The sequence below is a fragment of the Nicotiana attenuata genome, chromosome 6 (genome assembly GCF_001879085.1).
Source record: "Nicotiana attenuata strain UT chromosome 6, NIATTr2, whole genome shotgun sequence".
Lineage (NCBI taxonomy): Eukaryota > Viridiplantae > Streptophyta > Magnoliopsida > Solanales > Solanaceae > Nicotiana > Nicotiana attenuata.
Window position 1 is genome coordinate 85,534,568 of NC_031994.1, and position 27,200 is coordinate 85,561,767.

At 43.8% G+C, this 27,200-nt stretch overlaps 1 protein-coding gene and 1 pseudogene across 1 annotated transcript; both read right to left on the bottom strand.

The window, feature by feature from the left end:
• LOC109228060 (extensin-2-like) lies at nt 1,179-3,372 on the bottom strand. The gene is made up of 2 exons (XM_019393242.1): nt 3,324-3,372; nt 1,179-2,334 (listed from the first exon to the last, which is right to left on the bottom strand). The coding sequence occupies exons 1-2, from the start codon at nt 3,370-3,372 to the stop codon at nt 1,415-1,417; spliced, it is 969 nt and encodes a 322-aa protein (XP_019248787.1). The 3' UTR covers nt 1,179-1,414.
• Nucleotides 15,949-22,960, bottom strand: LOC109228061 (annotated as a pseudogene).

Below are 27,200 nucleotides of genomic sequence, written 5' to 3' on the forward strand. Positions count from 1 at the left end.
TTTATATTATTGACCCTGTAGTCGTATTCAGACTTCTTTAGATGCTCGTGACTTGTGACACCCCGGTCGGGTTGTGTTGGGTTGTAAATACTGGTTATTATTGTCGTTAAGCTGTATTTATCTATTTATTTATGTTTAATAATTGTTAAAGAGACGATTTGAGTTAGTTGGCTGGCCCTGTCTTCACGAGAGGCGCCCGACCGGGTTGGAAATTGGGTCGTGACAACAAAACTCAGCTTATTTAGTGCTGAAGTTTTACAAATGAACTAAATAACTTCAGTATCTTCTGCGGATGTTTTTGAAAAAGCTTTACGACAAAACTATTGAATCCAGGACAAAACTTCAGCTAAAACATGTTGAAGTTCAACAAATAGAGAACAAAACATCAGCTAGTAGAATGCTTAAGTTCAGCAATTACAAACAACTTCAGGCCCGTCTACTAGAATGTAGAAGTTTGCGTGATTGCCTTTGCTACTTCAGGCTCGTATTTCTGAAGTTTACGCGAAAAGTGGGTACGCTTGCAATTCTTTTTGCAAAGCGGGTATAAGTTAGAACGTGACCCAAAAAGCGGGTATAGATGCAAATTCCCCCCTTTTTGGTTCCGTGTAAGACCCAAATTCGAATTTATGTTAAACTTTATTTGGCTCCCTTTTGTGTTTTTTATTTCCTTTTGTCTCATTCGTTTCGCTTTTCGGTTATCTCCCAATTTCCTATTTGTCTTTTCTTAATTTCCCTATTTTTCTTTCCTTTATTCTATTAGTTTATCTGTGACTTCAAACGAATACACTCAAAAAAGAGGCTCCAAATTTTTAAAATCCCATAAATATAAGCATTTCTCTTAATCTCAAATTTGCGAGTTTTCTTCTTTCAAAATCAAAAGACTTGGGTCTCAATGGAAATTTTAGATTATGAACTATTTTAATCTTTCATAACTTCTTTTGTTTATTATCTATATCTATACTATATTAAAAATACGAAAGCCCTTAGCGAAATATCGTTCGTCTTTTATACCCTTTTAAAATTAGATTTCACACAAGGCAAAATAGTCATTTTATTATTTTACAAATATTTAGGAATTCGAAATCAATTAGATTTTGTCCATTAAATCATTCCCTATTTGAACTATGTAATATAAAAGATTTATAAAATAAAAAAAATAACAAAGGAAAATCACAGTATTTTGAAACTCAAATATCAGAATTGATAGAGATCATGAGGATCTTTCTTAAATCTCAAATAAATACATAATACAAATTATTAAAATAGAAGAACATTGAACGCACATTAAGCAAAAGCCGATCGTTTCGGGAAACATACATCGAATTTTGGCGTAGGAAATGGAGTTGCTAAAGATAAGAGGAAAAAAAGGAATTTAAAGTCATGGAAATGGCGGAAAATAATTGAATAGTTAAAATTAGTAGTAGGTTGGCGGAGGAGATGCTGATGGGGGTGCAGGTGAAGCATATGTGACGGATTGCTCGTACTTCTCAGGTGGTGGAGGTGAGGTATAGGTGGGAGTTTGCTTGTAATAGTTCGCTGGTGGTGGAGGTGAGTAATAAGATGGTGATTTTTCATAGGTCTTTGGTAGAGATGGCAAGTTGTAAGCTATAGGTGATTGCTCGTAGTATTTTGGTGGAGGTGGAGGAGATTTATAGGAAGGTGTAGAATCTTTATAGTATGGTGGAGGTGGAGCTTTGTAAGAAGATGGTGATTGCTCATAGTATTTTGGTGGGGGTGGAGGTGACTTGTAATAAGGTGACTGCTCATAGTATTTTGGAGGAGGTGGAGGTGACTTGTAATACGAAGGTGATTTTTCATAATAAGCTGGAGGTGGTGGAGACTTGTAGTAAACTGGAGACTTGTAATATTTTGGTGACGGCGGTGACTTGTAGTATTTAGAGGGAGCAGGCGATTTGTAATATTTTGTAGGCGATGGTGACTTGTAATACTTTGTAGGCGATGGTGACTTGTAGTAGTTCTTTGAAGGAGCTGGTGACTTGTAGTACTTAGCGGGAGCTGGCGACTTGTAGTATTTTGCGGGAGCTGGCGACTTGTAGTATTTTGCGGGAGCTGAAGACTTGTAGTATTTTACGGGAACTGGCGAGTTGTAGTATTTTACGGGAGCTGGATACTTGTAGTATTTTACAGAAACTGGCGACTTGTAGTAGTGCTTTGCAATAGCAGGTGACTTATAATAAGGAGTAGGTACAGGGTACTTGGGTGAAGATGGTGATTTGTAATACTTCTTAGAAATGTAAGAAGGTGAGGGAGAAGTATACCCATAAGAGTAATCAGCAACAACAGTGCTGGCTATAAAGCAAATTCCCAAAGCTTCTTCTCATTTTGCAACTATATTGGGACAAGAGAAGGGTAGAACTAAGACTTGTGTTGCATAGTTAAGTTGGGAACTCTAGTTTATATATTGCAGGGAGACATCTTTCTTTAACATTTATATAACTGCATCATGGTTAACCACTAAGATGATAGCAAAGTCCAAATAAAGACTAGGTCACTACTTAGTGGCAAGCATATTTCTGGTGATTGAAAAAAAAAATAGAAAAAAAGAATATTAAAATGAAAAAGAAAGAAGGTTGCCACGACTGGTATCCAATTGCTGAAGTTAAGGAATTGACTATTTGTTATGGGTGTGGAAAGGAGGTTTCTTTCTTGTTTTCCCAAAGCAAGAATGTATTAGTTAGACATGTATATATAATTACGGTATATTGGATATGAAGTTCAAAAACAATCAGGCAAAAACAGCAAATACACATACCAGAGTATACTTTAAATATATAGATATAACAAAAATTATGTACCATGGCAAAATAACTCTCTTCAGAAATTGCCTGGGAGGAGGCACACGTAAAATGGTTTTGTATGGATCAAAATCTGACTAAGGGAACCTGGCACAAGGATGGATTACTGAGAGGCGATTAGGCCGAGATCGTACACAAGATTGAAGGAACTTACTGGCGAACTGTTACTCGGGGCCGGGGTCGAACGTTTAAGCCAGCAAATAACAGCTAGTTTTGTAATAAGATATTTAGGGAAATATTCCATTGAATATTCTCTGTACCTGAACTTTAGGCTAGGTTAGGGGCATGTCCTAGATTAATAGAAAGAGAGAGAAGAAAGGGACATGTAATATTCCATTTGATAAGAACACTTTCGAAAAGCAAGCTCTCTAGATAAATACAAAGAACAACTTTCTGAGGGAGATTCGATCCTTATATTCAATCCATTGTTCCACCAGATCCGAGAAAGTGTATAATATTCTCTCATATTCTTGTCATTCATCATTGTCAGAAGAAGGAATCATTCACCTCTTTCATTATTGGGTGAATCTTCCTCCTTATTTACGGTTAATGTCATCTATTGCTTACTCTCGCCACATCAACAACAACCACACTTGTTATGTTTTGCATTAAATCTATTATACCGTGGTCCCACATTATCTATATAAACTGATTTTAGATCTAGAGACATTATCTTTAACTAGGATTAACCCCTTATCCTTTCATTTAATTAGTTTAACAAAGAGTTTCATACTTTTTGGTCAAACAATTTGGCGCCGTCTGTAGGAATTTTCTAGTTAAAATTTTAGTTTCTTCTATATCTAAAAAAAATGCAAAAAACCTACACTTGTGTACACAAATCTAGCATGGTAGGCAACGGGGAGGAAAAGAGGAAAGCAATAGCCGACCTCACCACCAACCTCCTCCACACCATCAATGATGTCAATGAAACGGAGGGTGAAGACGTAACACCAGATGCCTCTCCCAGGCGAAATGGCTCACCCCCTCCTCACGGCAGCATCACAGCCTCACACGGTAAAGGGGCCTCTACATCCACAACGGAAGAGGCACCAGCGGTAGTGAAAAAGCTGCTCAAGGCGTGGTTGACAAAAACGTTGACCAACATTCTCAACAAGCCCGCTCAAAGGCCAAACTGAGAAGATGCAAGAGTTGGCGTTACGTCAGCGACAAACGAGCAACACGCCCCCCTGTAATAGGTATTACTCACAATGTTAGGGATACAGGTAACGACACCCTCACAGCCATTCTAAGAAAAATGGAGGAGATGGAGAACGAGAACAAAATGCTCTGCGACCAAATGAAAGAACAGTTTTCACTTTTGAGAAAAATACACTTAGAAGCAGTTTTCAAAAGCATGGCCAAACACTAATTACTGCTCAAAAGTGCTTTTCTGATTAATTAGCCAAACACAAACTACTTCTCACCAAAAGCACTTTTTTTAAAAGTACGTTTGAGAAAAAACACTTCTCAAAATAAGCTGATTTTAGAAGCTTGGCCAAACGGGTTATAAGACTCTTCAGAAATTGTGTGGGACGAGGCACTCGTAAAACGATCTAAGCCAAACGTAGGGCTCTTGTCTTGTAAAATGCATGCCCAACGCACGAGGCTCGTCCCATTATTTTTGTGAAATCGAGTATTATTAACCTTGTAAATCCAAAAATTCCCTTAACTAAATCTTAACTCTTTAAATTCCATCGTCATAAATCATAAATTAGAAGTTAAGAACATTGCAACTAAAAAATGGGTCCTAATATCAGATGTTTTTTGCGCTATAAGAGTGAATTTTGATGGAACCTTTCATCAGGAAAAAAGAGTTATGAGTTATGACTAAAATTTTACAAGGTCTTCATAATACAGTCACAATATTTTTTTCTTCAAGTCCTTTTCTTTTACTCTATTCTGGTTGATAATAATAGTGTCTCTTTTCGTTTCATGGGGTGTGAAAACTATAACTGCTAGAAAATAACAATTTACAAACAACCATATAAAAAAAAAAAATCTCTTATATTGACGAATCATAGTATTGTAAGATGTTTGTTAATTTATTGACCAGTTGGAAGCACATCGTGCTGGAGTTGAATTATGTAATGGTAATTATTCATGTAAGGCTAAGTAACCATTTCTGATTTATCTAACATTTGATTGCATCTCAAACAAGAAGTTTAGTAATATTAATATTAGTCTCCAACAAACTAGATGGTTTCTTCCTACCGAAGCCAAGTTGGTTAGAGTTACTCTCGATACGTGTACAGGTGGGAGGTGTCAAATATACCCACTGGCGGATCCACTCCTTATGGTGAGCGTGGCGTGGCACCCGCTAGGTTGATAAAATTTTATATACCTATGCTGAAATATTTTAAAACTAGTACCAGCCGGAGTCACAAACTAAACATATATGACATTGTTGGGAGGCCTATTTGGAAGATTTTCTGTGTAAGACCCAAATTCGAATTTATGTTAAACTTTATTTGGCTCCCTTTTTGTGTTTTACAGTTGGAAATTTTACCTCCTATAGCAAAGGTATACACCCTATTTATTATAATTCAAATTATTTTAAAATATTATTTTCTATAGCTATCTTTTATATTTTATAGCAAAATAAGTATTTATGGTATATACTACCATTGAGACATGAAATAAGCTATTTATGTTTTTCCTCTTTCTTAGACAGCTGGACATACCTATTTTTAAGGTGATTGTCGTTACTGTATTCATGAATACATGGCGCGAATACGCATGCGCGTACAGTTGGGACTGCCCTGATTTTAGGCGTTTTTTACTGCTGTATTCATGAATACAGCAACGCGAATACATGTGAAAACATGTGCGTACAGCTGTACCGCCTTGATTTTAGGCGTTTTTTGCTGCTGTATTCATGAATACATGGCGCGAATATATGTGAATACATGAACGTACAGCTGGACTCCCTTGATTTTTGGCGCTTTTTACTGTCGTATTCATGAATGCAGCAGCGCGAATACATGCGTGTACAACTGGACTGCGCTGATTTTAGGTGCTTTTTGTTATTGTATTCATGAATACATGGTGCGAATACATGTGGATACATGTGCGTACAGCTAAACTGTCTTGATTTTTAGGCACTTTTTGTTGCTGTATTCATGAATACAACGAATACACTACCGTAACAACTGAATAGTAGTTATAGGAAGTATTTATGTATATGATAGCTATAGAAAGTTAATAGTGTCACGGCCCAAATCCCAAACCCGACCGTGTTGGCGCCTCTCGTGAAGACAAGGCCAGCCAGAACAACGGAAACACTTCTTTTAACAATTACTTAACATTAATAAATCCAAAACGCGTATAAAATAGTTATAAAAGCGAAAACAGCGACAATAGCAAAGGGAACCATCCCGACACAGCCCAAACCGGGGTGTCACAAGTCATGAGCTACTACAGAGTTGTTATAAGTCTACAAAATAGAGTATTTGATACAATAGTCTGAAGGTACTGAAATAAACATAAAATAGGGGGAGTCAAGGGGCTGCGGACGTCAACAGCTACCTCGAAACTCCAACTCGCTCCTGGTCCGGAAAGAATATCAGTGCTCAGGTGCGGACTCTGCCATGCCTGAATCTGCACACATGGTGCAGGGAGTAATGTGAGTACTCCGACCCAGTGAGTAACAATAATAAATAATAACTTAAGGCATGAAAACACATAAGTGCACAAGGCAATTCTATATCAGGCAGTATATCACTTTAAGCAGTAAAACAGTAAAAAGTCAAATGAAATCTCCTTATAAAAACAAGTAACTCAGGTAAAATGACAAGTAAATAGTGAGTAGAAATCTGCCCCTCGGGCCCAGTATCAATCGCTTAGAACAGTATCAGCCCCTCGGGCTCAGTATCAGTCACTCAACACAATATCAGCCCCTTGGGCTCACTCTGAAATCACATGGGTACCCGTGCTCACTGTGGGTGTGCAGACTTCGGAGGGGCCCCTTACGGCCCAAGCGCTATATCAACATAAGGCCCGAAAGCCTTCTCACATCACACTCAAGTCCTGAAAGCCTTCTCACATCACACTCAAGGCCTGAAAGCCTTCTCACATCACACTCAAGGCCTGAAATCCTTCTCAGATCACACTCAAGGCCTGAAAGCCTTCTCACATATGGCCCTCGGCCTCACTCAGTCCAGAAAACATCATAAGCCTCTCGGGCATCAATAAAATAGTAGTGCTCAGCCCAAACAACAGTGGAAATATCATTTAAGTCTCAAAGTTCAATTAAAGCAGCTGAGTTTGTAAAACAGTATAATCATCAGGACTGAGTTCAAGTAGTATATCAAATAGTGAGGAAACAGTGATAAAGATCCACGAAGGATTCAAGTAGTCGGCATGAAGCCCAAAATATGGCAATAGGCCCTAATCAGGTTGATAACAAATACATTTCAGTCAAATACGCGGTAAAAATATCAATCGGGACGGACCAAGTCACAATCCCCAGTAGAAAACAACCCCGTGCTCGTAATGAAGCGCGTGTTTCACCTCAATATAGCACTATGTTGTGCAAATCCGGGGTTTCAAACCCTCGGGATATCATTTACTATCATTACTCACCTCAAGTCGGCCAAAGTCCTAGCTCACTATGCCCTTGCTCTCAAATCGGCCTCCTCGCGCGTCGAATCTTGTCAAAACCACAACGAATACGTTACAATAGGCTAAGGGAACATAACTCAATAAAAAAGACTCGAAAAAATCGAAATTCACGAAATTTGCAAAACCCGAGCGCCGGACCCACTTCTCGAAAATCAGAAAATTCGACATCATCGGATTCCTTATCTTGCCACGAGTCTATACATACCAAAAACTCCCAAATCCGAGCCCAAATAACCCATCAAATCCCACTTTGAAATATCAAATTCCAAGCCCTAGCTTTTCCCCCTTTTGATGAATTTTCATAAATTTCTATGTTAATTCTACCATTAAAATCATGTATTTAGGTCATAGAACTCACCTCCAATCCCACCCAGTCGAAATCACCTTCAATTCCCGTCCAAAAGCTCTCAAGGTTGCTCAAAAATGGAGGAAATAAACCTTTGCTTGCGAAATAAAATGAGCTTTTAAAACTCTTCTCTGATCAGACATTTTCGCATCTGCGATAAATGAACCGCACCTGCGGTTACCGCTTCTGCGGATCTTCACTATGCCCAGGACCGCTTCTGCAGTCAAGCCTCCGCTTCTGCGGAACCTCCCCTGCATGCACGAACTGCTTCTACGGTCATTAACCATATCTGTGGAGACCGCACCTGCGGAAATCATCCGCTTCTGCGAAATTTCTCCAAATGGCCAACACCCGCACCTGCGATTCCTTATTCGCATCTGCGGAACCACATTTGCGACCCCTTTTCCGCAGATGCGGAAATACCAGATACCAGCAACTTCAGAAATGCAACAAGTTCAAAATTCATCCCGATGGCCATCCGAAATCACCCCGAGGCCCCTGGGACCTTAACCAAAAGTGCCAATCCATCCTAAAAAACCATTCAAACTTGCTCCAATCATCAAAACACCACAAACAACACCAAAACCATCAAATTACATCGGATTCAAGCCTAAGTTTTTCTAAAACTTCCGAAATACGCATTCGATCAAAAACCCGACCAAAACACCTCCGAATGACCTGAAATTTTGCGCACACATCCCAAATCACCCAACGAATCTACAGCAACTCTCGGAATTCCATTCCGACCCTCGGATCAAAATCTCACCTAACAACCGGAATTCGCCAAAATACTAACTTCGCCAACTCAAGCCTAATTCTACACCGGACCTCCAAAATTACTTCCGATCACGCTCCTAAGTCACAAATCATCCCCAGAAACTAACCAAATCACCAGAAAATACATCCGAGCCCTCTAACTCATAAGTCAACATCCGGTTGACTTTTCCAAAATAACCCTTCCTTAAAGAGACTAAGTGTCTCATTTCCTTGTAAAACCAATCCAAATCAACTCGTTCACACAAGACTCTTATAATGAAGCATGAAGAAGAAGAAAATGGGAGAAACGGGGTGGTAACTCACGTGACGACGGGTCGGGTCGTCACATCCTCCCCAACTAAAACAAACGCTCGTCCTCGAGCGGGTCAAGAAACATACCTGAAGCCTCAAACAGGTGAGGATATCTGCTCCGCATCTCCCCCTCGGTCTCCCAAGTAGCCTCCTCCACGGGCTGACCTCTCCATTGCAGTTTCACTGAAGCAGCATCCTTTGATCTCAACTTCCGAACCTGACGATCCAAAATGGCTGCTGGCTCTACATCATAAGTCAAATCATCATCCAACTGAACCATGCTGAAGTCCAATACATAGGACGGGTCCCCAACATACTTCTGAAGCATAGATACATGAAATACCGGATGCACGCCCGACAAGCTGGGTGGCAAGGCAAGCTCATAAGCCACCTCCCCAATCCTTCTAAGTACCTCAAAAGGCCTAATAAACCGCGGACTCAACTTCCCTTTCTTTCCAAACCTCATGACACCCTTCATGGGCGAAACCTTCAGCAAGACCTTCTCACCAACCATATAAGACACATCTCGAACCTTCCGGTCCGCATAACTCTTCTGACGGGACTGAGCTGTACGAAGCCTCTCTTGAATCAGCTTCACCTTCTCCAAGGCATCCTGAACCATCTTTGTCCCCAATAGCCTAGCCTCGTCGGGCTCGAACCAACCAACAGGAGATCTACACCGCCTCCCATACAATGACTCATACGGAGCCATCTGAATGCTCGATTGATAACTGTTGTTGTAGGAAAACTCTGCAAGCGGCAAAAATCCGTCCCAAGAACCTCCAAAATAATAACACAGGCACGCAACATGTCCTCCAATATCTGAATAGTACGCTCGAACTGTCCGTCCGTCTGAGGATGAAATGTTGTGCTCAACTCCACCTGTGTACCCAACTCTCAATGAAAAGTCTTCTAGAACTGAGAAGTAAACTGAGTACCCCTATCTGAGATGATAGACACTGGAACACCATGCAATCGGACAATCTCCCAGATAAAGATCCCTGCCAGCCGCTCCGATGAATAGGTAGTACATACAGGAATGAAGTGCACGGACTTGGTCAGCCGATCCACAATCACCCAAATCGAATTAAATTTCTTCAAAGTCCGAGGAAGACCACTCACAAAATCCATAGTGACTCTCTCCCACTTCCACTCGGGAATAACCATCCGCTGAAGTAGCCACCCGATCTCTGATGCTCATATTTCACCTGCTGATAGTTGAGACACCGAGCCACAAATCCTACAATGTCTTTCTTCATTCTTCTCCACCAATAGTGCTGTCTAAGATCCTGATACATCTTCGCGGCACCCGGATGAATGGAATACTGCGAGCTATGAGCCTCCTCCAATATCAACTCCCGAAGCCCATCCACATTGGGCACACAAATCCGGCCCTGCATCTTGACCACACCATCCTCACCAATGGTCACGTCTCTGGCATCATCATGCTGGACCATGTACTTAAGGACAAGCAAATGCGGATCATCATACTGGCGCTCTCTGATGCGATCATACAAGGAAGACCGAGAAACCACACAACCCAACACCCGACTGGGCTCCGAAATATCTAGTCTCACCAACCGATTGGCCAAGGCCTGAACATCAACTGCAAAGGGCCTCTCCCCAACTGGAATGTACGCCAAACTCCCCAAACTAACTGCCTTTCGGCTCAAAGCATCGGCCACTACATTGGCCTTCCCCGGGTGATACAGAATGGTAATATCATAATCCTTAAGTAACTCTAGCCACCTCCGCTGCCTCAAATTAAGATCCTTTTGCTTGAACAAGTGCTGAAGACTGCGATGATCGGTGAATACCTCACAAGATACGCCATACAAGTAGTGCCTCAAAATCTTCAAAGCATGAACTATAGCAGCCAACTCCAAATCATGAACAGGATAGTTCTTCTCGTGGGGCTTCAACTGACGAGAAGCAATAACTCTACCCTCCCGCATCAATACACATCCAATCCCAACTCTCGAAGCATCACAATATACAGTATAAGAACCTGAAGCTGATGGCAAAACCAATACCGGAGCTGTGGTCAAAGCTGTCTTGAGCTTCTGAAAGCTCTCCTCGCACTCGTCCGACCATACAAATGGAGCACCCTTCTGAGTCAACTTGGTTAAGGGCGATGCAATAGAGGAAATCCCTGAACAAACCGGCGATAATAACCTGCCAAACCAAGAAAACTATGAATCTCTGTGGCTGAGGTCGGTCTGGGCCAACTCTGAACCGCCTTTATCTTCTTCGGGTCGACCTGAATACCCTCGCTGGACACCACGTGCCCCAAGAAAGCCACTGAATTGAGCAAAAACTCACACTTGGAGAACTTTGCATAAAGCTTCTCCTCCCTCAATCTCTGCAATACAACTCGCAAATGTTGTGCGTGCTCCTCCTGACTATGCGAGTACACCAAATATCATCAATGAAAACAATAACGAATGAATCCAGATACGGCCGAAATACACTGTTCATCAAATGCATGAACGCTGTTGGGGCATTGGTCAGCCCAAAGGACATAACAAAAAACTCATAGTGCCCATATCTAGTCCTGAAAGCAGTCTTCATAATATCTGAATCCCTGATCTTCAACTGGTGATAGCCCGAACGGAGATCAATCTTGGAGAACACCCTCGCTCCCTGATTCTGGTTAAATAAATCATCAATGCGAGGCAGGGGATACTTGTTCTTCACTGTTACTTTGTTCAATTGCCTGTAGTCAATACACATTCTCATGGTGCCATCCTTCTTCTTCACAAACAGAACCGGTGCACCCCATGGTGACACACTAGGCCGAATGTACCCCTTATCCAGGAGTTCCTGAAGCTGATCCTTCCATTCTTTCAACTCCGCTGGTGCCATACGATATGGCGGAATGGAAACAGGCTGAGTGCCCGGCACTAGGTCAATACCAAAATTAATATCCCTGTCCGAGGGCATGCCCGGCAGGTCTTCAGGGAAAACATCGAGAAACTCCTTCACAACTGGAACAGAATCAATGCTAGAAGTCTCGGCTCCAAGATCCCTCACGAACGCTAAATATGAAAGACAACCCTTCCCAACCATACGCTGGGCCTTTAGGAATGAAATTACCCTACTGGAGACATGATCAGTCACACCACGCCACTCGATCCTCGGTACACCCGGAATAGCCAAAGTGACTGTCTTAGCATGACAATCTAGAATAGCGTGACACGGAGATAACCAGTCCATGCCCAAAACAACATCAAAATCCACCATGCTCAATAGCAATACATCAACTCGGTCTCCAGACCCCCAATAGTAACCAAACATGACCGGTATACATGGTCTACAACAACCGTATCGCCCACCGGGGTAGATACATGAACAGGTAAAGCAAGACACCCTCGGGACGTACCTAAATGATGAGCAAAATATGAGGACACATAAAAATAGTTGGAACCGGGATCAAATAAGACTGAGGCATCTCTGTGGCAGACTGAAAGAATACCTGTAATGACGGCATCTGAAGTAATGGCATCCGTCCTGCCCTGAAGAGCATAAAAGCGAGCCTGACCACCGCCCTATCGACCTCCACCTCTGGGGCGACCCCTGATTGCCTGACCCTCACACCTAGCTGGCGGGGCGGGTGCTGAAGAAACCGGACCAAAAGACGAGGGCTGACCCCTCTGCTGAGATGAGCTAGCAGCACGACGAGGACACTGCCTCCATATATGTCCAAACTCTCCACACTCATAACAACTCCCAGGTGTTGGAGAATCGGACTGAAGGGAACCCCTCGTGCCGGAGTGACTAGCTGACACACTCGGCCTAGAAGAACCCTGAGCAGACGGGGCACGAGATGAACTCTGTGCTGGAAGAGCGCTGAGTGAAGGCTGACTCTGCTGAGAACCATGATAACCACGACCTGAAGATGCCCCACGATACTCGGGACGAGCCAACTGAGCGGGCCTAAAAGAACGACCCCTACCATGCTGGAACTGGCCCCTCGAAGGAGCGCCACTGTAACTGCCAGAACCTCGAGGCCTCTTGGCCTCCCTCTCCTCTCGATCCTGACGGCGAACCGCCTCAATCTCTCGATTTATATCCACCACCTCCTCGAATGAAGCACCCAATACTCTCTCTTTATTCATAAGGACACGGAGATGGTAGTTAAGGCCATCAAGAAATCTCCTGATCCGCTCACGATCCGACAGAACCATCCAGACGACATGACGAGCCAACTCTGAAAAACTCATCTCATACTGAGACACAGTCATATCTCCCTGCCGTACCCGCTCAAACTGCCTGCGCAGCTCCTCTCTGCGAGACTGCGGTACATACTTCTCCAAAAAGAGAGTGGAGAACTCCCGCCAAGTCAAAGGTGCTGCACCAGTTGGCCTACGCCTCCCACCAAGTGAAGGCAGCCCCAGTAAACTGAAAGGTGATAAAAGGCACACCACTAGACTCGAGAATCCCTGCTGTACGGAGCATCCGCTGACATCTGTCAAGAAAACCATGGGCATCCTCGCCCTCAGCACCACTGAATATCGGAGGCTGGAGTCTACCAAGCCTCTCAAGACGACGCTGCTCATCCTCGGGCATAGCTGGAACCCTGAACTCCTGCACTGGTGCAACTGGCTGAGTTGGAGGTGCCTCTGGAGTCTATAATCCCCGCACTACCTGCTCAGGTGTGCGAGCAGCGGGGGTCTGATTACCTCCCCCAGCCTGCGAAGTAGCTGCTGCTGTGGTGGCTGAAACGACCTGAGCCAGGCCAGTGCAAACTGTCAAAATCTGAGCCAAAGTCTCCTGAAGGCCAGGAATCACAATGGGCACAGCCGGTGCCTGGATTGGTGCTGCTGGAGCCTGATCCTGAGCTGGGGCAACTGGTGGATCAACAGGCGCTACCCCTGATGCTCTGCCTCTACCACGACCACGACCGCGTCCACGGCCTCTGGTGGTCTCAGTGGGTGGTACTGGTGGTCGTCCACCTCGTCCGGTAGTTCGTGTCCTCACCATCTGTGCGAGAATAGAATAAAAAGAAGTTTAGTACTCGGATCAACAAGTTCGCACGACAAGAATTTCAAGAATGTGGAGTTTTCCTAAAGGTTCTGCAGCCTCTCGAGGATAAGTACAGACGTCTCCGTACCGATCCGCGAGACTCTACTAAACTAGCTCATGACTCGTGAGACCTAGTAACCTAGGCTCTGATACCAACTTGTCATGGCCCAAATCCCAAACCCGGCCGTGATGGCGCCTCTCGTGAAGACAAAGCCAGCCAGAACAACGGAAACACTTCTTTTAACAATTACATAACATTAATAAATCCAAAAGGCATATAAAATAGTTATAAAAGCGAAAACAGCGACAATAGCAAAGGGAACCATCCCGACGTAGCCCAAACCGGGGTGTCATGAGCAACTACAGAGTTGCTATAAGTCTACAAAATAGAGTATCTGATACAATAGTCTGAAGGTACTGAAATAACATAAAATATGGGGAGTCAAGGGGCTGCGGATGTCAACAGCTACCTCGAAACTCCTACTCGCTCCTGGTCCGGAAAGAATATCAGTGCTCAGGTGCGGACTCTGCTATGCCTGAATCTGCACACATGGTGCAGGGAGTAATGTGAGTACTCCGACCCAGTGAGTAATAATAATAAATAATAACTGAAGGCATTAAAACACATAAGTGCACAAGGCAATTCTATATCAGGCAGTAAATCACTTTAAGTAGTAAAACAGTAAAAAGTCCAATGAAATCTCCTTTTAAAAACAGGTAACTCAGGTAAAATGACAAGTAAATAGTGAGTAGAAATCTGCCCCTCGGGCCCAGTAACAATCGCTCAGAACAGTATCAGCCCCTCGGGCTCAGTATCAGTCACTCAGCACAATATGAGCCCCTCGGGCTCACTCTAAAATCACATGGGTACCCGCGCTCACTGTGGGTGTGCAGACTCCGGAGGGGCCCCTTACGGCCCAAAAGCTATATCAACATAAGGCCTGAAAGCCTTCTCACATCACACTCAAGTCCTGAAAGCCTTCTCACATCACACTCAAGGCCTGAAAGCCTTCTCACATCACACTCAAGGCCTGAAAGCCTTCTCACATCACACTCAAGGCCTGAAAGCCTTCTCACATATGGCCCTCGGCCTCACTCAGTCCAGAAAACATCATAAGCCCCTCGGGCATCAATAAAATAGTAGTGCTCAGCCCAAACAACAGCGGAAATATCATTTAAGTCTCAGAGTTCAATTAAAGCAGCTGAGTTTGTAAAATAGTATAATCATCAGGACTGAGTTCAAGTAGTATATTAAATAGTGAGGAAACAGTGACAAAGATCCACGAAGGATTCAAGTAGTGGGCATGAAGCCCAAAATATGGCAATAGGCCCAAATCAGGTTGATAACAAATACATTTCAGTCAAATACGCGGTAAAAATATCAATCGGGACGGACCAAGTCACAATCCCCAGTAGAAAAGAACCCCGCGCTCGTCATGAAGCGCGTGTTTCACATCAATATAGCACTACGTTGTGCAAATCCGGGGTTTCAAACCCTCGGGATATCATTTACTATCATTACTCACCTCAAGCCAGCCAAAATCCTAGCTCGCTATGCCCTTGCCTCTCAAATTGGCCTCCTCGCGCGTCGAATCTGATCAAAACCACAACGAATACGTTACAATAGGATAAGGGAACATAACCCAATCGAAAAGACTCGAAAAATATCGAAATTCACAAAATTTGCAAAACCCGAGCCCCGGACCCACTTCTCGAAAATTAGAAAATTCAACATCATCGGATTCCTTATCTCGCCACGAGTCTATACATACCAAAAACTCCCAAATTCGAGCCCAAATGACCCATCAAATCCCACTTTGAAATATCAAATTCCAAGCCCTAGCTTTTCCCCCTTTTGATGAATTTTCATAAATTTCTATGTTAATTCTACCATTAAATCATGTATTTAGGTCATAGAACTCACCTCCAATCACACCCAGTCGAAATCACCTTCAATTCCCGTCCAAAAGCTCTCAAGGTTGCTCAAAAATGGAGGAAATAAACCTTTGCTCGCGGAACAAAATGAGCTTTTAAAACTCTTGTCTGATTAGACATTTTCGCATCTGCGATAAATTAACCGCACCTGCGGTTACCGCTACTGCGATTTTCCCCCAGCTTCTGCAGATCTTCACTATGCCCAGGACCGCTTCTGCGGTCAATCTCCACTTCTACGAACACCGCTTCTGCGGTCAAGCCTCCGCTTCTGCGGAACTTCCCCTGCATGCGCGGACCGCTTCTGCGGTCATTAACCGCATCTGCAGAGACCGCACCTGCGGAAATCATCCGCTTCTGCGGAATTTCTCCAAATGGCCAACACCCGCACCTGCGATTCCTTATTCGCATATGCGGAACCACATCTGCGACCCCTCTTCCACAGATGCGGAAATACCAGATACCAGCAACTTCAGAAATGCAACAAGTCCAAAATTCATCCCGATGGCCATCCGAAATCACCCCGAGGCCCCTGGGACCTCAACCAAAAGTGCCAATCCATCCTAAAACACCATTCAAACTTGCTCCAATCATGAAAACACCACAAACAACACCAAAACCATCAAATTACATCGGATTCAAGCCTAAGTTCTTCTAAAACTTCCGAAATACGCATTCGATCAAAAACCCGACCAAAACACCTCGGAATGACCTGAAATTTTGCGCGTACATCCCAAATCACCTAACGAAGCTGCAGCAACTCTCGGAATTCCATTCCGACCCTCGGATCAAAATCTCACCTAACAACCGGAATTCGCCAAAATACTAACTTCGCCAACTCAAGCCTAATTCTACACCGGACCTCCAAAATTACTTCCGATCACGCTCCTAAGTCATAAATCATCCCACGAAGCTAACCAAATCACCGGAAATCACATCCGAGCCCTCTAACTCATAAGTCAACATCCGGTTGACTTTTTCAAAACAACCCTTCCTTAAAGAGACTAAGTGTCTCATTTCCTTCTAAAACCAATCCAAATCAACTTGTTCACACAAAACTCTTATAATGAAGCATGAAGAAGTAGAAAATGGGGGAAATGGGGCGGTAACTCATGTGACGACGGGTCGGGTCATCACATCCTCCACTGTAACTGCCAGAACCTTGAGGTCTCTTGGCCTCCCTCTCCTCTCGATCCTGACGGCGAACCGCTTCAATCTCTCGAGCTATATCAACCACCTCCTCGAATGAAGCACCCAATACTCTCTCTCTAGTCATAAGAACACGGAGATGGTAGTTAAGGCCATCAACAAATCTCCTGATCCGCTCACGATCCGACGGAACCATACAGACGGCATGACGAGCCAACTCTTAAAACCTCATCTCATACTGAGACATAGTCATATCTCCCTACCGTAGCCACTCAAACTTCCTGCGCAGCTCCTCTCTGTGACACTGCGGTACATACTTCTCCAAAAAGAGAGTGCAGGACTCCCGCCAAGTCAAAGGTGCTGCACCAGTCGGCCTACGCCTCTCATACGCTTCCAACCAAGTGAAAGCATCCCCAGTAAACTGAAAGGTGGTAAAAGCCACACCACTAGACTCGAGAATCCCTGCTGTACGGAGCATCCGCTAACATCTGTCAAGAAAACCCCGGGCATCCTCGCCCTCAGCACCACTGAATATCGGAGGCTGGAGTCTACCAAACCTCTCAAGACGACGCTGCTCATCCTCGGGCATAGTTGGAACCCTGAACTCCTGCACTGGTGCAACTGGCTGAGCTGGAGGTGCCTCTGGAGTCTGTAATCCCTGCACTACCTGCTCAGGTGTGCGAGCAGCGGGGGTCTGATTGCCTCCCCCAGCCTGCGAAGTAGCTGCTGCTATGGTGGCTAAAACAACCTGAGCCAGGCCAGTGCAAACTGTCAAAATCTGAGCCAAAGTCTCCTGAAGGCCAGGAATCACGATGGGCACAGCCGGTGCCTGAACTGGTGCTGCTGGAGCCTGATCCTGAGCTGGGGCAACTGGTGGATCAACAGGCGCTGCCCCTTATGCTCTGCCTCTGCCATAACCACGACCGCGTCCACGGCCTCTGGTGGTCTCGGTGGGTGTTACTGGTGGTCGTCCACCTCGTCCGGTAGTTCGTGTCCTCACCATCTGTGAAAGAATAGAATAACAAGAAGTTTAGTACTCGAATCAACAACTTCGCACGACAAGAATTTCAAGAATGTGGAGTTTTCCTAAAGGTTCTGCAGCCTCTCGAGGATAAGTACAGACGTCTCCGTACCGATCCGCGAGACTCTACTAAACCAGCGCATGACTCGTGAGACCTAGAAACCTAGGCTCTTATACCAACTTGTCACGGCCCAAATCCCAAACCCGGCCGTGATGGCGCCTCTCGTGAAGACAAGGCCAACAAGAACAGCAACAATAGCAAAGGGAACCATCCCGACACAGCCCAAACCGGGGTGTCACAAGTCATGAGCTACTACAGAGTTGCTATAAGTCTACAAAATAGAGTATCTGATACAATAGTCTGAAGGTACTGAAATAACATAAAATAGGGGGAATCAAGGGGATGCGGATGTCAACAACTACCTCAAAACTCCAACTCGCTCCTGGTCCGAAAAGAATATCAGTGCTCAGGTGCGGACTCTGCTATGTCTGAATCTGTACAAATGGTGGAGGGAGTAATGTAAGTACTCCGACCCAGTGAGTAACAATAATAAATAATAACTTAAGGCATGAAAACACATAAGTGCACAAGGCAATTCTATATCAGGCAGTAAATCACTTTAAGCAGTAAAACAGTAAAAAGTCAAATGAAATCTCCTTTTAAAAACAGGTAACTCATGTAAAATGACAAGTAAATAGTGAGTAGAAATCTGCCCCTCGGGCCCAGTATCAATCGCTCAGAACAGTATCAGCTCCTCGGGCTCAGTATCAGTCACTCAACACAATATCAGCCCCTCGGGCTCACTCTGAAATCACATGGATACCCGCGCTCACTGTGGGTGTGCAGACTCCGGAGGGGCCCCTTACGGCCCAAGCGCTATATCAACATAAGGCCTGAAAGCCTTCTCACATCACACTCAAGTCCGGAAAGCCTTCTCACATCACACTCAAGGCCTGAAAGCCTTCTCACATCACACTCAAGGCCTTAAATCCTTCTCACATCACACTCAAGGCCTGAAAGCCTTCTCACATATGGCCCTCGGCCTCACTCAGTCCAGAAAACATCATAAGCCCCTCGGGCATCAATAAAATAGTAGTGCTCAGCCTAAACAACAGTGGAAATATCATTTAAGTCTCAAAGTTCAATTAAAGCAGTTGAGTTTGTAAAACAGTATAATCATCAGGACTGAGTTCAAGTAGTATATCAAATAGTGAGGAAACAGTGATAAAGATCCACGAAGGATTCAAGTAGTCGGCATGAAGCCCAAAATATGGCAATAGGCCCAAATCAGGTTGATAACAAATACATGTCAGTCAAATACGCGATAAAAATATCAATCGGGACGGACCAAGTCACAATCCCCAGTAGAAAAGAACCCCGCGCTCGTCATGAAGCGCGTGTTTCACCTCAATATAGCACTACGTTGTGCAAATCTGGGGTTTCAAACCCCCGGGATATCATTTACTATTATTACTCACCTCAAGCCGGCCAAAATCCTAGCTCGCTATGCCCTTGCCTCTCAAATCGGCCTCCTCGCGCGTCGAATCTGATCAAAACCACAACGAATACGTTACAATAGGCTAAGGGAACATAGCCCTATCGAAAAGACTCGAAAAATATCGAAATTCACGAAATTTGCAAAACCCGAGCCCCGGACCCATTTCTCGAAAATTAGAAAATTCAACATCATCGGATTCCTTATCTCGCCACGAGTCTATACATACCAAAAACTCCCAAATCCGAGCCCAAATGACCCATCAAATCCCACTTTGAAATATCAAATTCCAAACCCTAGCTTTTCCCCATTTTGATGAATTTTCATAAATTTCTATGTTAGTTCTACCATTAAATCATGTATTTAGGTCATAGAACTCACCTCCAATCACACCCAGTCGAAATCACCTTCAATTCCCATCCAAAAGCTTTCAAGGTTGCTCAAAATGGAGGAAATAAACCTTTGCTCGCGGAACAAAATGAGCTTTTAAAACTCTTCTCTGATTAGACATTTTCACATCTGCGATAAATGAACCGCACCTGCGGTTACCGCTTCTGCAGATCCTCACTATGCCCAGGACCGCTTCTGCGGTCAATCTCCACATCTGCGGACACCGCTTCTGCGGTCAAGCCTCCGCTTCTGCGAAACCTCCCCTGCATGCACGGACCGCTTCTGCGGTCATTAACCGCATCTGCGGAGACCCCACCTGCGGAAATCATCCGCTTTTGCGGAATTTCTCCAAATGGCGACCACCCGAACCTGCGATTCCTTATTCGCATCTGCGAAACCGCATCTACGACCCCTCTTCCGCAGATGCGGAAATACCAGATACCAACAAATTCAGAAATGCAACAAGTCCAAAATTCATCCCGATGGCCATACAAAATCACCCCGAGGCCCCCGGGACCTCAACCAAAAGTGCCAATCCATCCTAAAACACCATTCAAACTTGCTCCAATCATGAAAATACCACAAACAACACCAAAACCATCAAATTACATCGGATTCAAGCCTAAGTTCTTCTAAAACTTCCGAAATACGCATTCGATCAAAAATCCGACCAAAACACCTCCGAATGACCTGAAATTTTGCGCACACATCCCAAATCACCTAACGAAGGTACAACAACTCTCGTAATTCCCTTCTGACCCTCGGATCAAAATCTCACCTAACAACCGGAATTCGCCAAAATACTAACTTCGCCAACTCAAGCCTAATTCTACACCGGACCTCCAAAATTACTTCCGATCACGCTCCTAAGTCACAAATAATCCCCCGAAGCTAACCAAATCACCGGAAATCACATCTGAGCCCTCTAACTCATAAGTCAACATCCGGTTGATTTTTCAAAAATAACCCTTCCTTAAAGAGACTAAGTGTCTCATTTCCTTCTAAAACCAATCCAAATCAACTCGTCACACAAGACTCTTACAATGAAGCATGAAGAAGCAAAAAATGGGGGAAACGGGGCGGTAACTCACGTGATGACAGGTCGGGTCGTCACAAATAGCCACCAAACAATAGTGGTTTCTAAAGTCATGGAAATGGCGGAAAATAATTGAATAGTTAAAATTAGTAGTAGGTTGGCGCAGGAGATGTTGATGGGGTGGAGGTGAAGAAGAGGTGGCGGATTGCTCGTACTTCTCAGGTGGTGGAGGTGAGGCATTGGTGGGAGTTTGCTTGTAATAGTTCGTTGTTGGTGGAGGTGAGTAATAAGATGGTGATATTTCACAGGTCTTTGATAGATATGGCAAGTTATAAGTTATAGGTGAATGCTCAAAGTATTTTGGTGGAGGTGGTGGAGATTTATAGGAAGGTGTAGATTCTTTATAGTATGGCAGAGGTGGAGATTTATAAGAAGATGGTGATTGCTCATAGTATTTTGGTAGGGGTGGAGATGACTTGTAATAAGGTGACTAGTCATAATATTTTGGAGGAGGTGGAGGTGACTTGTAACACAAAAGGGATTTCTCATAATAAGTTGGTGGTGATGGAAAGTTGTAGTAAACCGGGGACTTATAATATTTTGGAGGAGATGGAGGTGACTTGTAATACGAAGGTGATTTCTCATAATAAGTTGGTGGTGGTGGAGACTTGTAGTAAACCGAGGACTTATAATATTTTGGAGCAGGTGGAGGTGACTTGTAATATGAAGGTGATTTCTCATAATAAGTTGGTGGTGGTGGAGACTTGTAGTAAACTCGGGACTTATAATATTTTGGTGGTGGCGGTGACTTATACTATGTGGAGGGAGCATGCGATTTGTAATATATTGCTGGGGATGGTGATTTGTAATACTTTGTAGGCGATGGGGATTTGTAGTACTTTGCAGGCGATGGCGACTCGTAGTAGTTCTTTGCAGGCTATGGCGACTTTTAGTAGTTCTTTGCAGGCGATGGCGACTTGTAGTAGTTCTTTGCAGGCGACGGCGACTTGTAATAGTTCTTTGAAGGAGCTGGCGACCTGTAGTATTTTGCGGGAGATGGGGACTTGTAGTATTTCGCGGGAGCGGGCGACTTGTAGTATTTCGCGTGAGCGGGTGACTTGTAGTATTTTGCGGGAGCTGGCGACTTGTAGTAGTGCTTTGATAGAGCGGGTGACTTGTAATAATTTTTTGTAGGAGCAGGTGATTTGTAGAAGTACTTTGAAGGAGCAGGTGACTTATAGTAAGGAGTAGGTACATAATACTTGGGTGGAGATGGTGATTTGTAATACTTCTTAGAGGTATAAGAAGTGTCATGGGCGGCTTTCCAGCCATGCCCCATGACCCCTTGGGGGCGCCCCGTGGCATCCTAGCAAGCCTCCCAACGCCTAGCGCTACGGACGGCCCCGTGGTCTTGGCTGCGCCAAGTGACAAGAGCGCATATTCCTCTGTCGCCCCACCGATATCCCTCGCTAGCGCCCAGCCGCAGGCAGATGCCAACAGCACCGCGCGTGCAGACCGTGATGCCAAAGACAATGTTGCTGACAACAGACCTATTTTTGCCTTGTAGTAATTTGCGGGAGCTGGTGACTTGTAATATTTTGCGGGAGTTGGAGATTTTTTGTATTTTACGGGAGCTGGAGCCTTGTAATATTTTGCGGGAGCTGGCGATTTGTGGTATTTTACGGGAGCTGGAGATTTGTAGTATTTTGCTAGAGCGGGTGACTTGTAGTAGTGCTTTGCAATAGAAGGTGACTTATAGTAAGGAGTAGGTATTGGGTACTTGGGTGGAGATGGTGATTTGTAATACTTCTTAGAGTTGTAAGAAGGTGAGGGTGAAGCATACCCATAAGAATAATCTACAACAATAGTGCTGGCTATAAAGCAAATTGCCAAAGCAGTTACAAGTAAAGGCCATTGTCCCAGCTTCTCTATGAAGTCCGGGGGAAATAGCAGGCCCCTCCTGTACTGGCAGCTCCTCAATAGCTGCTCTAGCTGTGGTACGTATTCCTCGTTGGCCTCTGCCTCTGCCTCCAGCGACCCCTGCTTCTGGAGCAACGTCATCCGTAACTGCAGCGAGTGTCCTCACCATTTGTGAGAGAATGGAATGATAAAGGTTCAGTCACTGAGATCAATAAGCTCGCATGATAGGAATGAAAGAAGTGAGATTGTCCTAATAGTTCCATAGCCTCTTGAAGATAAGTACAGACGTCTCCGTACCGATCCACGAGACTCTACTAAAATTGCTTGTGACTCGTAGCACCTATGAACCTAGAGCTCTGATACCATACTTGTCACGACCCAATTTCCCCTCCGTTGCATATCGTGATGGCACCTAGTCTTAAGGACTAGGTAAGCCTAACATTCAAATGAAAACAATAACAACATTAAAATAACATCTAACAGATTTGAAATAAAATCTCTTAAAACTTTACAACCCTAAAACCGGTAGTACAAGTCATAAGCTCTATAGAGTTTCGCTACGACTTCTAAACACATATGTATGGAAATAAGTACGACAATGTGAATATAAAATAGGAAGGTGACTCCGAAGCCTGCGAACGCAACAACAGGTTTACTTTAAGTCTCCACAGTAACAGCCCGCAAAACTACTAACGAAAAATACATGGGTCTCCACAAAAAAAAACGCAGAAGTGTAGTATGAGCACACCATAGCGGTGCCCAGTAAGTATCAAGACTAACCTCGGTGGAGTAGTGACGAGGAACAGTCAAGACACTACTAGTCTAATAAATTGTACAAGTATAAGCATAGGAACAATAGAACATGATGTATATATAAAGGTTACACGATATGGCTAACAATACAACAATCACAATAAGGAAAGAAAACAACAAGTAACAACGGAAACACCTTAATAATGACATAGAAGAGCGAGCCGAAACACAAACCCGAATCCTAAATCACAAATACAGTAAAGGAAAGTAATAACTCAGAAACTGCGACTGTTTTCACATCAGGTCTTAGCCAACAACTCCACGAAGTACCGAACCTCGAACAAAATCACGGGTCACAATACCTGAACCCTAACACTTGGCATCCTGTGCCCTCATCACACCTTATGATCATGCTGACAACTCACTTGCTAACTAAAGCCACTATCACATATATGACAAGCAAACGAGGGTGTACATCTATACTCAACAATATCAGGAGAGCTTCTTATCCAATAGGAGTGTTTAACTACGTGTATCCTTGTGCAAGTGTTCTAACATAGATCATACCAGCTAAAACCGTAAGGAAAATAACGGACAACACGTAAGGCATTTTCTCACAACTTTCACAAGATAAAGCTCAAATAGGTAAGCGTACCACAACACAATATCAACAACAAGAATGCCCCCCCGGCCATCACAAATCATCATAATCAATTCCTGACATAGCCCACCTTGTCTCGCCACGTGTGCAATAATAATGTAATAAGCACCCGCCTTGTTTCGCCACACGTGCATCATAATGTTCACACCTTGTCTCACCACATGCGCAACCCACATATAATATATATATAATCCCGCCTTGTCACGCTGCATGTGCATAAATCAATAGTGACAACAGCACGATAGAAACCTCGTGCACCAGCACCAAAAGTACAATAAGAGGCAGTTCATAAGGAATAACCACAGTAAAAAATAATAGGCATAAATAAGAACAGCTCAACAAGGGAGAAAATAATACGTAACAATGATTGAACAATATACAGTCTAACGACAAGGAAGAAAACACGAGTCAGATAATTACAAACAAGGACATGTCAACTGGGATATAGGGCGTCTAAACTTCTTTTCAGGCTGGGCAATTACTAAGAGTTCAAACAATTTAAGTTTAGGATAAGCAGCGGGGAGATAATCATAACCTCAATTAAGACTAAACATTTACAGGATGAGATAGTAATAAATTTAGTTAAAGATAAAAAGTTGTGAAAATATAACATGACGATAGGAGAGGCAAAATCTTCAGTAAGTCGAATAAGAGTCAAATAGGCAACAAGAGTAAATCCTAAGGCAATTAATTCAAATTGAAGCATGTAGGCGTGAAACCAACAAATAGGAACTCAAACATATCACGAACAACTTCATACATAGTAAATATAAGGACCTAAGAAGCCTAAAGGCCAACTTTCCACAAATAAGTCCGAGCACGCACTCGTCACCTCGCGTACACAGATTATAATCAACATAGAAGACTCAAATCCTAAGGGGATGTCCCCACACAAGGTTAGGCAAGATACTTACCTCAAAGACGATAGACCGATACTCTAAAATGCACTTCTTGGGTGAAAAGACCTCCGGAAGGCTCAAATCCAACCAAAAATAACTTCAAGGCACAAATAAAACACATAAGAAACTATTCCGGATCATAAAGTCTCAATCTTTAACAAAATCCAAAAAACGGTCTAAAAGTCAACCCCCGGGCGCGCACCTCGAAACCCGACAAATTTTATAAAATTCGTATACCCATTCCGATGGGAGTTCAACCATACAAAAATTATCAAATTACAATACCATTTGGTCCCAATAATCATGATTTTTCTTTTTAGGAATTTTCTTCAAAAACCAACATTTTCCTCAACCCAAAACACAAATTAAATGATAAAAATGAAGATAAAATCATGGAATATGTTAGATTCTAGGTGAAGAACACTTACCCAATCGATTTGCTTGAAAAACCCCAAAAGAAGCTCCCAAATCCGAAGTTTAAAACTCAGATATGAAGAAATGACCGAACTCTCGACTTATATGATTCTGCCAGAACTTCCGCATCTGCGGGACCACATTTGCGAGAAAGAGACCGCATCTGCGAACTTTCGCTAATTGTCCTGGGACCGCATTTGCGGATATTCAACTGTACCAGCGGCATCGCAGGAGTGAAAAGGGCAGCCGCAGAAGCAAAAAAAACCGCAGGTGCGATAGCTGGACCGCAAAAGTGGCCTCCACACCTGCGCGCCAGCCTCCGCAGAAGCGAGCAGTCACCCAGGCCTTCATGACCGCATAAGTGGCTGGGCTCACGCAGAAGCAGAGCCGCACCTGCGCTCCAAGGTCGCAGGTGCGAAAACACAAGAAATCAGACATGTTCATAACTATGCAAAACATCTGAAACTCGTCCGAAACAGACCCGAGGCCCTCGGGACCCCATCTAAACACACAAACAAGTTCTATAACCTAAAACAGACTCGCTTGAGGTCTCAAATCATATCAAACAACATCAGAAATGTAAATTGCGCCGTGAATCGAACTATGATCTTCCAAATCTTCCAACTTTGAAAACTCGTGCCGAAACAAGTCAAATCTACTCGGAATGATGCCAAATTTTTCGGACAAGTCCCAAATGACAAGACAGAGCTGTTCCAACTCTCGGAATCGCATACCGACCCCGATAGCACAAAAGTAAACTATGGGTCAAACATCTCCATTTTCCAAACTTCAACTTTTCCAACTTTCGTCGTTTTGCCTCAACTTACTCTATGAACCTCCAAATCCAAATCCGGACGCGTGCCTAAGTCCAAAATCACCATACAAAGATGTTAAGATTACCCAAAACCCATTACGGAGCTGTTTACTCCAAAGTCCAATTTCAGTCAAATTCTCACCACTTAAGCTTCCAAAACTAGATTCCTTCTCCCAATTCAACTCTAAATCATCTGGTAACTGAATTCAACCATGCACATAAGTCGATACACATAATATGAAGTTATTCAAGACCTTATGCTGCCGAACGGATCTTAAATTCTCAAAACGACCGGTCGGGTTGTCACATCCTCCCCTCTTAAAACAAATGTTCGTCCTCGAAGGTGCCAAGATTTGCCTCGAAGTCCTCAAATCACTGAGTGCACACTTCCAACATACACCGGCGGGCGACCCCGCATCACCATAATCCACACAAGACTGACGACACCATCCCAACTGCAATTTAGCCTTTCTACCAAAACCAATAAGCCTTAGAGCCAAAAAATTTCACCTCCCATTCAATTCCAAGAGGCTTGATCCTAAATCCATATCCAATATCAGTCTCAACTAGCTGCAACCACTATGCCTACAACTACAGAGTACAACCACACAACATACACACCACACATAGGCCTATAATAACATTCCTGATCACCATACCTGCCCGATATCAAATCCTGCACCGGCCACTAGTCTCATATCCGATAGAACTTTGTTTCAAACACCCATAACATTGACAATGATGCAAGAAACACGAAAACGTCATAACCAAATACCCGAATCAACAAGTCACAACTGACACCACCAGGCACACACCCCGCAAGCTAAAATTCAAGAAGCA